This window comes from Oncorhynchus mykiss, chromosome 26, assembly GCF_057628025.1.
Source record: "Oncorhynchus mykiss isolate SJ-2025 chromosome 26, ASM5762802v1, whole genome shotgun sequence".
NCBI lineage: Eukaryota > Metazoa > Chordata > Actinopteri > Salmoniformes > Salmonidae > Oncorhynchus > Oncorhynchus mykiss.
The window spans coordinates 24,335,001-24,347,643 of record NC_143047.1 but is presented as its reverse complement, the minus strand read 5'-3'; the positions used below and the strand labels follow the sequence as shown (position 1 = coordinate 24,347,643).

General features: G+C 43.6%; 1 protein-coding gene across 35 annotated transcripts in view; it reads right to left on the bottom strand.

Annotated features, from left to right (window-relative positions):
* Positions 1 to 12,643, bottom strand: part of LOC110506673 (pleckstrin homology domain-containing family A member 7) — a 146,606-nt gene that overhangs the window by 43,232 nt on the left and 90,731 nt on the right. For all 35 annotated transcript variants that reach the window (XM_090222504.1, XM_090222505.1, XM_090222507.1 and 32 more), the window contains 3 exons: positions 8,541 to 8,651; positions 7,463 to 7,535; positions 6,824 to 6,924 (listed from right to left, as the gene is read on the bottom strand). In XM_090222504.1, coding sequence (XP_090078630.1) covers positions 6,824 to 6,924; positions 7,463 to 7,535; positions 8,541 to 8,651 — 285 coding nt within the window. The remainder of the gene's footprint in view (positions 1 to 6,823; positions 6,925 to 7,462; positions 7,536 to 8,540; positions 8,652 to 12,643) is intronic.

The window sequence follows — 12,643 nt, the reverse complement described above, 5'->3', positions numbered from 1 at the left end:
TTTTTTAATATATTTTTTTGACCTTTTATTTAACTAGGCAAGTCAGTTAAGAACACATTCTTATTTTCAATGACTGCCTAGGAACTGTGGGTTAACTGCCTTGCTCAGGGGCAGAACGACAGATTTTCACCTTGTCAGCTCAGGGGATCCAATCTTGCAACCGCACAGTTAACTAGTCCAACGCTCTAACCATTGCACTCCACGAGTAGCCTGCCTGTTACGCGAATGCAAGCCCAGGTAAATTGCTAGCTAGCATTAAACTTATCTTATAAAAAACAATCAATCATAATCACTAGTTATAACTACTAATCCAGTTTAGCAGGCAATATTAACCAGGTGAAATTGTGTCATTTATCTTGCGTTCATTGCACGCAGAGTCAGGGTATATGCAACAGTTTGGGCAGCCTGGCTCATTGCGAACTAATTTCCCAGAATTTTACGTAATTACGACATACATTGCACAACCTTCAATGTAACAAGAATATTTAGACTTAGGGATGCCACCCGTTAGATAAAATACCGAACGGTTCCGTATTTCACTGAAATAATAAACGTTTTGTTTTCGAAATGGTAGTTTCCGGATTCGATCATATTAATGACCAAAGGCTCGTAGTTCTGTGTGTTATTATGTTATAATTAAGTCTGATTTGGTAGAGCAGTCTGACTGAGCAGCAGCAGGCCCGTAATCATTCATTCAAACAGCACTTTCGTGCGTTTTGCCAGCAGCTCTTCGCAAGCACAGCGCTGTTTATGACTTCAAGCCTATCAGCCTAATGGCTGGTGTAACCGATGTGAAATGGCTAGCTAGTTAGCTGGGTGTGCGCTAATACTGTTTCAAACGTCACTCGCTTTTAGATTTGGAGTAGTTATTCCCCTTGCGCTGCAAGGCTTTTGTGAAGCGATGGGTAACGATGCTTCGAGTGTGGCTGTTGTCGATGTGTCCCTGGTTCGAGCCCAGGTAGGGGCGAGGAGGGGGACGGAAGCTATACTGTTACACTGGCAATACTATTGTACCTATAAGAACATCCAATAGTCAAAGGTATATGAAATACAAATGGTATAGAGAGAAATAGTCCTATAAATACTATATTAACTACAACCTAAAACCTCTTACCTTGGAATATTGAAGTCTCATGTTAAAAGGAAACACCAACTTTCATATGTTCTCATGTTTTGAGCAAGGAACTTAAACGTTAGCTTTTTTACACGGCACACATTTTTACATGGCACATATTACTTTCTTCTCCAACACTTTGTTTTTGCATTATTTAAAACAAATTGAACGTTTCATTATTTATTTGAGGCTAAATTGATTTTATTGATGTTTTATATCAAGTTAAAATAAGTGTTCATTCAGTATTGTTGTAATTGTCATTATTACAAATTAAAAATAAATGTTTTTTTTAAAAAAATCAGCCGATTAATTGGTATCGGCTTTTTGGTCCTCCAATAATCGGTATCGGCGTTGAAAAATCATAATCGGTCGACCTCTAATTCCATTCCTCTGGTACACAGGACGAGAAGGCAGTTTGCCTAATACTGCAAAACAAATACATTACAAAACAAAACATTAATCAATGAGCCGGTTCCATGGCACTAAATGATATGGCCTGGTTGTACAATACAACATGTGGCTAGATAGACTGAACGTTTGTTGAATGTGATGGTGATGAGGCCAACAGAAAGAAAGGCAGTGAAACTGGAGAGGAGTGTGGAAAAGGGATGGAAGGGAGGAGGATGAGAGGAGGATGGCCCAGCCCAGTGTGAGACCCAGCTATCCCACGGTTCACATGGTGATGACAGTGTCCTGATGACTGATATGGAGGAGGCAGGGCCCAAATACCACTGCTACAGGGTCTAAACCCTCACAACAACCGATGTGTATCAGGCTTTGACTGATGGGTGGTTCCATATGAACTTTATGTCGTCCACCAGATTTGACACACATTTACATCAAGAACCAAGATTGGCTTCAAAGGCAAACGTTCAGTAAAGTTAGCCATCCTGAATATTTGGAGAAGCACTGGCATTGTCCATCCATCCGTAATTGATGCAGAAAAATCATAATCTAATCTAAATGTGCATTCTTATTGGTTTGGTAAATGAAAAGTAGACTATGAGCAGGGATGAAGAAGCTAGGTGACGGTCCTCAGAGGGATGAAGGAAAATAAAACACGTATTCATGCAAGAGGGGCCCGCCAGCGTGTTTCAGGACGGCAGTCCGGGGGGAGCGGCGCTCGGGCCACCAGTCACAGTCACAACAGGAGGCCATTCAACCAATAGGAACACACGAGAGATAAATACAGTGAGAAGAGCAAACAGAACAGGAGGGTAAAGGTCATTGACTTGCTCCAGAAAACAGAAGTGTCTCTCTGCTGTTCTCGGCTGGCTAGTCATCAACTCAAAGAGAGTGAATTATACTGAATAAAAATATAAACACAACATGCAACAATTCCAAAGATTTTACTGACTTACAGTTCATATAAGGAAATCAGTCAATTGAAATAAATTCATTAGGTCCTAATCTATGGATTTCACATGACTGGGAATACAGATATGCATCTGTTGGTCACAGATACCTTAAAGTTGGAGCGTGGATCAGAAAACCAGTCAGTATCTGGTGTGACCCCCATTTGGCTCATGCAGCGCGACACATCTCCTTCGCATCAGGCTGTTGATTGTTGATTGTGATTGTGGCCTGTGGAATGTTGTCCCACTCCTCTTCAATGGCTGTGCGAAGTTGGATCATGCTTTCATACACATTGATCCAGAGCATCCCAAACATGCTCAATGGGTGAAATATTTGGTGAGTATGCAGGCCACGGAATAACTGGGATATTTTCAACTTCCAGGAATTGTGTACAGATCCTTGCGACATGGGGCTGTGCATTATCAAGCTGAAACAGGAGGTGATGGCGGCAGATGAATGGCACGACAAAGGGCCTCAGGAACTCGTCACGATACCTCTGTGCTTTCACATTGCCATCAATAAAATGCAATTGTGTTCATTATCCATAGATTATGCCTGCCCATACCATAACCCCACCGCCACCATGGGGCACTCTGTTCTCAACGTTGGCATCAGCAAACCGCTCGCCCACATGACGCCATACACATGGTCTGCGGTTGTGAAGTCGGTTGGACGACATTGGAGGCGACTTATTGTAGAGAAATAAACATGAAATTCTCTGACATTCCTGCAGTCAGCATGCAAATTGCACGTTCCCTCATAATTTGAAACTGCACATTATAGAGTGGCCTTTTATTGTCCCCAGCACAAGGTATACCTGTGTAATGATCAAGCGGTTGAATCAGTTTATTGATATGCCACAGCTGTCAGGTGGATATATTATCTTCGCAAAGGAGAAATGCTCACTAACAGGAATATAAACAAATTTGTGCAAAAAATTTTAGAGAAATAAACTTTTTGTGCATATGAACATTTTCGGGATCTTTTATTTCAGCTCATGAAACGTGGGCCCAACACTTTACATGTTGCATTTATATTTTTGTTCAGTGTAGATTAACATTGATGCTGTTGCTAGAACCAGCAGAAGCAGCAAACAGACTAAAATACAGACCCACACTAGCAAACACAACACTACACCAATACACCACACTCTGGAGAGGGAAAATGGCAGAAGAGAACATAGTTGGCCATAGGCTGCTAGAACTGGGGATAAGACTAGGATGGGAAACTCTGGTCTTTAGTGCCTCATGCATTGTTTATAGGTAATTAACTGGTAGTTGTCTGCATGAACTCTTATGACTTCCCAACTGCATTCTCACAAAACATTGAGATACCACAGATCTCTCAAATCACAACCCCAAACAGCAGTGGACAAACAACAAGACAACAACAGCAGACTGGAATTATCCTTCATCTAAAAGGCAGTTGAAGTGTTCTGTTGAGACAGTTAACAGTTAACTGAACAGCTTGGGTCCTGTCTAATGAAAGATCCTGGTCTGGAATATGTGATTACCCAGAGCGAGAGAGAGAGCTGAGAGGAACAGAGACCTCTTAAATACATGCACTGGATAATTAGCAGAACAGTATTGAGAGCAGGAACCTCTCACCTAACCATGAAATACATTCCCTCCCCGGGCAGAGAGAGAGAGAGAGAGAGGCGGGCGGAGAGAAAGGCAGGGAGAGAGAGAGAGCAAGAGAGAGAGAGGCGGACGGAGAGAAAGGCAGGGAGAGAGAGAGAGAGAGAGAGAGAGAGCAAGAGAGAGAGAGGCGGATGGAGAGAAAGGCAGGGAGAAAGAGAGAGAGAGATAGAGAAAGAAAGAGAGAGAAAGAGAGAGAGAGAGAGGCAGGGAGAGAGAGAGAGAGAGAGGCAGGGAGAGAGAGAAAGAGAGAAAGAGAGAGAGAGAGGCAGGGAGAGAGAGAGAGAGAGAGAGAGGCAGGGAGAGAGAGAGAGGCAGACGGAGAGAAAGGTATGGAGAGAGAGCGAGAGAGAGAGGCAGGGAGAGAGAGAGAGAGAGAGAAGCGGACGGAGAGAAAGGTATGGAGAGAGAGCGAGAGAGGCAGGGAGAGAGAGAGAGAGAGAGACAGAGAGAGACAGAGAGAAAGGCAGAGAGAGAGAGAGAGAAAGCGGGAGAGAGGCAGGGAGAGAGAGAGAGAGAGGCAGACAGAGAGAAAGGCAGGGAGAGAGAGAGAGAGAGAGAGAGAGAGAGAGAGAAAGGCAGGGAGAGAGAGAGAGAGAAGACGCTAGAAAATAGCTTCAATGTAGAATTAATCCCCCCCCCCCCCCCCCATGTGTCACATACACATGGTTAGCAGATGTTAATGCGAGTGTAGCGAAATGCTTGTGCTTCTAGTTCCGACAATGCAGTAATAATCAACAAGTAATCTAGCTAACAATTGTAATGTGAGCTGCAGGAGTAATACCCAGGCCTGCACCACAAACACACACACACACACACACATACACACAGTACACACACCCAGGAGGAACAAAAAGTCAAGCACAAAGGGTACATTATGAAAGGACTGCAATTGAACACCATCAAACATTCACCCTGAATTGTTCTTCATAAAGGGTCCTCTGCTCTCACTGAGAAAAATATGGAGATGGATATTGTAAACACTCTGACCCAGCAGAGAAACCCAATCTTACTGTCTACTCTGTCTGTCACACACACTGACTGAAATGTGAAAAAAAATAGTATATTGCTCCCCACTACCCTCAGGGAGCATCCTTTCCCTGTTGCCAACGGAGGAGAGAAACAATACAACAACGAGTGTGGTTACAAGTACACAATATTGTGATTACTGTGGATAGTCAGATTAATGTAATAGTTTGATTAAAACTTTTACATGCAATGCAAGAAGGATTTCCCTAATAATCCTGTTTCTATGGACACATCTGAAATCAGGCTACCTGATGGCACTCTGATAAATGCAGAAAACCACCAATCAAAATAAACCGTGTTATTTCTGGGAAGCCTATTTGATTCTGAGTTGTTGTAAACTCACTTCACTCGAGCTAAAGAGGGAAGCTCGCTCGGCTGGTGCTGGTTCTGGCCCGCGCAGATCAAATACACTGCTGGAACGCCAATTAAGTGTTTACACGGAGAGGGGATTGGAGGAGTGTGGAGAGGAGAGGGGCTTGGAGGACTGTGGAAAGGGGCTTGGAGGAGTGCGGAGAGGAGAGGGGCTTGGAGGACTGCGGAGAGGCGAGGGTCTTGGAGGACTGCGGAGAGGAGAGTGGCTTGGAGGACTGCGGAGAGGAGAGGGGCTTGGAGGACTGCGGAGAGGAGAGGGGCTTGGAGGACTGCGGAGAGGAGAGGGGCTTGGAGGATTGCGGAGAGGAGAGGGGCTTGGAGGACTGCGGAGAGGAGAGGGGCTTGGAGGACTGCGGAGAGGAGAGGGGCTTGGAGGACTGCGGAGAGGAGAGGGGCTTGGAGGACTGCGGAGAGGGGCTTGGAGGACTGTGGAGAGGGGCTTGGAGGACTGTGGAGAGGGGCTTGGAGGACTGTGGAAAGGGGCTTGGAGGACTGTGGAAAGGGGCTTGGAGGACTGTGGAAAGGGGCTTGGAGGACTGTGGAAAGGGGCTTGGAGGACTGTGGAAAGGGGTTCAGAGTGCTGCTATCCTAAAGCTTTACTGGTGATGACAGTGGCCTGCTGACTGACGGACAGGGGCCAGAGAGCAGAGCAGCACAGTAACACCACTACCAAACAGACCTTTAAAGGGACAGATACTGTACCTCAGACCAGGATAGGATACCTACAGGGGCTGATACTCCCTGAATAACTCCCCATTATTGAGACCTACAGGCCTCAAGGGTTTGGTGCATGCGTGTTATGAAATAGCAGATGAGAGGTACAGGTAAGTATGAAGTCACATTTCCCACTTAGTGTTCTTGTTAATTAAATGGGTTTGCACTGAAAACTCACAGGTCAAAGCGACATAGCACGCCAGGCAGGGCCAAAGCAGACATTAGGAAGAGCCAGTCTTGGTCCAGATTGTATAGGTTTTATGATGAATCTCTGTGCTTTTAAAGAAAGGATCCAGACTGATGTCTTGAGAATGGAGTGTTATAATAGCCCACCAGTCTGACACTAATCAGAGGGAGCACTGCCCACTTTGTCTGGCTTGCCCACACAGGCCCCTGGCTGTGTGACTGTCTAACTCTGTAACCAAGGTGTAGCAACTTTATCTAATGGCTGTTAGTTAGCATTTCCTTCACAGTTGAAAACCTCCTTCATATATCCAGTCTGTTTCTCAATTCATGCAGCTTGGTTGGACTGTGAGGTAGCTGGTAACAGTATTTTCCACTCGGTGACGAGCTAGTTCCCACCCTTGCCCTCTAGTCTTACCTTGAAGGCATACTTGCGGCTGATGTGGTCATCAGGCTCCACAGGGGCGATGACATAACTGGGCAGCGGGATGCTCCCCAAAACCGTCTCCTCTCTGCTGTCTAGAGGGACACACACACAAGCAGGTGATCATTATCACACAATACACAACAGCCCACCACACACACACACCTCACCGCTGGCCCACTGCCTTGACTACTTTAATTATTCTACCAGTTTATAAATAGCATGACATAGCTGCTTCATCAATGCACCATTATGTTCCTGCATGGTGATTCGTGACTGTGGGAAATGTAATTGGAGAGACATAAGGATGATTCAAGGAGCCGCTGTGCTGTGGTGGCAGGCAGCAGGACTGGAGGCTTATCTCTAGCTCAGTGTGATGAATGGTGGAGAGGTGAAAGAAAGAGGGAAATAGAGATAGAAAGAGACAGAAGAGGAGAGAGAATAGCCTGTGACAGAACAGAACCTTGTCTAACTGCAGTCATGTCTCTCTGATTGAAAGGTTTAGCTCCACTAAGAGGCAGACGACTTGGAATTAAGAAGACCGGCTCAGATTTCATAACCAAATCAATTCACCCTGCGACTATTTTAATTAGTCTCAATTAAACCCTGACCTGATGTGCCTGTGTGACTCACCTTTGTAATAAAACAAGCAGTAGTCAGACAACACAAACCACTTCCTCTTCCACAGTCTCATTCCAGAGCTGTCCTGGAGGGAGAAACACAACAAGGAATGTAATCCCTCTCAGCAATACAACATCACCTTCTAATGCACATTCTAATTAAAAACCATAGCTGGGGAATATAGGCTAAAGTACCCATTTACAGGGAGAGGGAAAGCTCCTAGAAAATCCATACAGCCAGTAATTGTGTTCCCCCTGAACAGAACAGGGTTCATGTCCTACCATGATAGGAGCTCCAGTAGGTCTAACTAATTCTCTCTAATCGGAATCCTGTTATCAATGATTCATCAGTGTTCTGCAACCATCAATCCATTGTCTGTCTGTCTAAACACTCCTTATGAGTCGATGACGTGTTACCATGTCAGGGTCTTAAATCTCACCCCCTCTGGCCTGCCTCAGGGGTGTTACACCTCCGTGCCAGCCGCGCCAGCGGGCATCAGTCAACAGGAGACAATCACCCTGGGTGTCGTCCTCTTATACCTCACCCCTAAAGAGACATCTCTCTCATACTCCCTCCGTCCTCTAGGCAAATGGAGATCCATAGAAGGGTTTCATAATGAGAAATGATGACTGTCGTTCCCTGTTTACTCAGCCAGAGTCCACCAGGTCACAGTCATTAATACTGTAGTACATTCTCATAGACCTGGACTCTCATCATTACTTAGCCTGAATTATGCATTAAGTGGAAGGCCACTGTAAATGACATGACATAATATGACAGAGATGTAATATCGACGTGAGATGTGTGCTCCCGTTAGAGTGGAGGACAGTTTACCATTAGACCCCAACACACTGCCCTTAGCTATAGCTACAGTCATTGAGTTATACTCTTAGCCATAACTATGGAGATTCCTCTGAACCATACAGTAGCTATAGTGATTGAGTTGTACTCTTAGCCATAACTATGGAGATTCCTCTGAACCATACAGTAGCTATAGTGATTGAGTTGTACTCTTAGCCATAACTATGGAGATTCCTCTGAACCATACAGTAGCTACAGTGACTGAGGTGGGGTGATGTGGAGGGCTCACCTGTTTGTAGAGCCATCCCCTGACAACCACAGGGATATTGGGGTTCCTCTTGATGGCTTGGTCCCTCTTGCCGAAGCTGTGTACCTTGCCACTACTCCTAGAGCCCTGCGGCTGGAAAAACAAACACGTTGGTTATGAACGGGGTTTCCTTTATATACTGGTTTACAAACAACATCTGCTATTAGCTGCCCAGGGAGCTCAGTGGTAAGGAGCTGTGTGAAAGAAATGTGGTATTACAGACACAACCAGTAGGAACCGGAGCTGGTTAAACAGGAGCATGTATCAAGACAATATGACCATTCAGTCCCATGTTTAGAGATCATTAGGTGTTACTATATTACCATTCAGTGCCATGTTTATAGAGATCATTAGGTGTTACTGTATGACCATTCAGTCCCATGTTTAGAGATCATTAGGTGTTACGGTATGACCATTCAGCCCCATGTATATAGAGATCATTCGGTGTTACTGTATGACCAATCAGTCCCATGTTTATAGAGATCATTAGGTCTTACTGTATGACCATTCAGCCCCATGTATATAGAGATCATTAGGTGTTACTGTATGACCAATCAGTCCCATGTTTATAGAGATCATTAGGTGTTACTGTATGACCATTCAGCCCCATGTTTATAGAGATCATTAGGTGTTACTGTATGACCATTCAGCCCCATGTTTATAGAGATCATTAGGTGTTACTGTATGACCATTCAGTACCATGTTTAGAGATCATTAGGTGTTACTGTATGACCATTCAGCCCCATGTATATAGAGATCATTAGGTGTTACTGTATGACCAATCAGTCCCATGTTTATAGAGATCATTAGGTGTTACTGTATGACCATTCAGTCCCATGTTTATAGAGATCATTAGATGTTACTGTATGACCATTCAGTCCCATGTTTATAGAGATCATTAGGTGTTACTGTATGACCATTCAGCCCCATGTTTATAGAGATCATTAGGTGTACCTGTATGACCATTCAGCCCCATGTATATAGAGATCATTAGGTGTTACTGTATGACCATTCAGTCCCATGTTTATAGAGATCATTAGGTGTTACTGTATGACCATTCAGCCCCATGTATATAGAGATCATTAGGTGTTACTGTATGACCAATCAGTCCCATGTTTATAGAGATCATTAGGTGTTACTGTATGACCATTCAGCCCCATGTATATAGAGATCATTAGGTGTTACTGTATGACCATTCAGTCCCATGTTTATAGAGATCATTAGGTGTTACTGTATGACCATTCAGCCCCATGTATATAGAGATCATTAGGTGTTACTGTATGTTTGATGATTAGATTATGAAAAACATTTTAGTCATTTTAGTTATTAACTTTCTCCTTTGTGTTTCTCTCTTTTTCTCATTTGATTTAGCTTTAACCTTCTAATTTCAGCACCTCATATGACAAGCAAGCTGTCACGTTCGTCGTAATGATGAGACTAAGGCACAGTGTGATAAGAATACATTCTGCTTTAATTAACGAAGAACACTTAAACTAACAAAACAACAAAACGAACATGAAGCTATGATAAACCGAGTGCTGACATGCAACTACACATAGACAATAACCCACAAAACCAAAATGGAAAATGGCAACCTAAATAGGATCTCCAATCAGAGACAACGATAAACAGCTGTCTCTGATTGGGAACCAATTCAGGCCACCATAGACCTACATACAGTGCCTTGCGAAAGTATTCGGCCCCCTTGAACTTTGCGACCTTTTGCCACATTTCAGGCTTCAAACATAAAGATATAAAACTGTATTTTTTTGTGAAGAATCAACAACAAGTGGGACACAATCATGAAGTGGAACGACATTTATTGGATATTTCAAACTTTTTTAACAAATCAAAAACTGAAAAATTGGGCGTGCAAAATTATTCAACCCCTTTACTTTCAGTGCAGCAAACTCTCTCCAGAAGTTCAGTGAGGATCTCTGAATGATCCAATGTTGACCTAAATGACTAATGATGATAAATACAATCCACCTGTGTGTAATCAAGTCTCCGTATAAATGCACCTGCACTGTGATAGTCTCAGAGGTCCGTTAAAAGCGCATAGAGCATCATGAAGAAAAAGGAACACACCAGGCAGGTCCGAGATACTGTTGTGAAGAAGTTTAAAGCCGGATTTGGATACAAAAAGATTTCCCAAGCTTTGAACATCCCAAGGAGCACTGTGCAAGCGATAATATTGAAATGGAAGGAGTATCAGACCACTGCAAATCTACCAAGACCTGGCCGTCCCTCTAAACTTTCAGCTCATACAAGGAGAAGACTGATCAGAGATGCAGCCAAGAGGCCCATGATCACTCTGGATGAACTGCAGAGATCTACAGCTGAGGTGGGAGACTCTGTCCATAGGACAACAATCAGTCGTATATTGCACAAATCTGGCCTTTATGGAAGAGTGGCAAGAAGAAAGCCATTTCTTAAAGATATCCATAAAAAGTGTCGTTTAAAGTTTGCCACAAGCCACCTGGGAGACACACCAAACATGTGGAAGAAGGTGCTCTGGTCAGATGAAACCAAAATTTAACTTTTTGGCAACAATGCAAAACGTTATGTTTGGCGTAAAAGCAACACAGCTGAACACACCATCAAACATGGTGGTGGCAGCATCATGGTTTGGGCCTGCTTTTCTTCAGCAGGGACAGGGAAGATGGTTAAAATTGATGGGAAGATGGATGGAGCCAAATACAGGACCATTCTGGAAGAAAACCTGATGGAGTCTGCAAAAGACATGAGACTGGGACGGAGATTTGTCTTCCAACAAGACAATGATCCAAAACATAAAGCAAAATCTACAATGGAATGGTTCAAAAATAAACATATCCAGGTGTTAGAATGGCCAAGTCAAAGTCCAGACCTGAATCCAATCGAGAATCTGTGGAAAGAACTGAAAACTGCTGTTCACAAATGCTCTCCATCCAACCTCACTGAGCTCGAGCTGTTTTGCAAGGAGGATTGGGAAAAAATGTCAGTCTCTCGATGTGCAAAACTGATAGAGACATACCCCAAGCGACTTACAGCTGTAATCGCAGCAAAAGGTGGCGCTACAAAGTATTAACTTAAGGGGGCTGAATAATTTTGCACGCCCAATTTTTCAGTTTTTGATTTGTTAAAAAAGTTTGAAATATCCAATAAATGTCTTTCCACTTCATGATTGTGTCCCACTTGTTGTTGATTCTTCACAAAAAAATACAGTTTTATATCTTTATGTTTGAAGCCTGAAATGTGGCAAAAGGTCGCAAAGTTCAAGGGGGCCGAATACTTTCGCAAGGCACTGTATACCTAGACATAATAACACCCCATAGATATACAAAAACACCTAGACAGGTCAACAACCTCTAGACAATACAAAAACTAAACCAACCACCCTTGTCACACCCTGACCTAACCAAAATTATAAAGAAAACAAAGATAACTAAGGTCAGGGTGTGACACAAGCACACTTCACCCAAATGGGAATACAGTATTATAAATCATACATTAAGATTTGATGAGGCACAGTAGCATTCTTTCAAGGCCCGCTGGTTTTCTCACTCCTCTGAATCTCACAGATGATTTCAGATGAATGTTCAACTGAGCCAAATCAGATTGCACCCTAGCAACAGTTGAGTTAGGTTTCCATTGCAAGGGATCATTATATGCCATTTCCTCCTCCACCGCTGGCAAAAACATGCACTAATTACTGAAACTACGGTACGGCCAGCCAAACATGCAGGGCATTAGGAAATCTACACAGCGTTTGTCAGGAGAACCATCAAGAGAACAGCCTTATTTAGGTTTAGCAGATATTAGAAATCATTGTGTAGTCACATATTCACTGTACTGTGATTGGAAACTCAACGTTCCCCTTATTGTATACATAGATAGTGAATTTTAAAGCAAATCTATACTCTGCTTACCATTGAGAATGAGCAAGTGGTCATCAATAATGCCCGGTCTGCCGCTCTGCTTGAAATGACTGGCACCTCTGATAGCAGACAACACGTTGACATGAGGTCTGATGAGGTGCTGCTTCTAACACAGGTACAACAATCTTAGGAGAGCTACTTTCACAACCGTAGAGGCACTGTTCT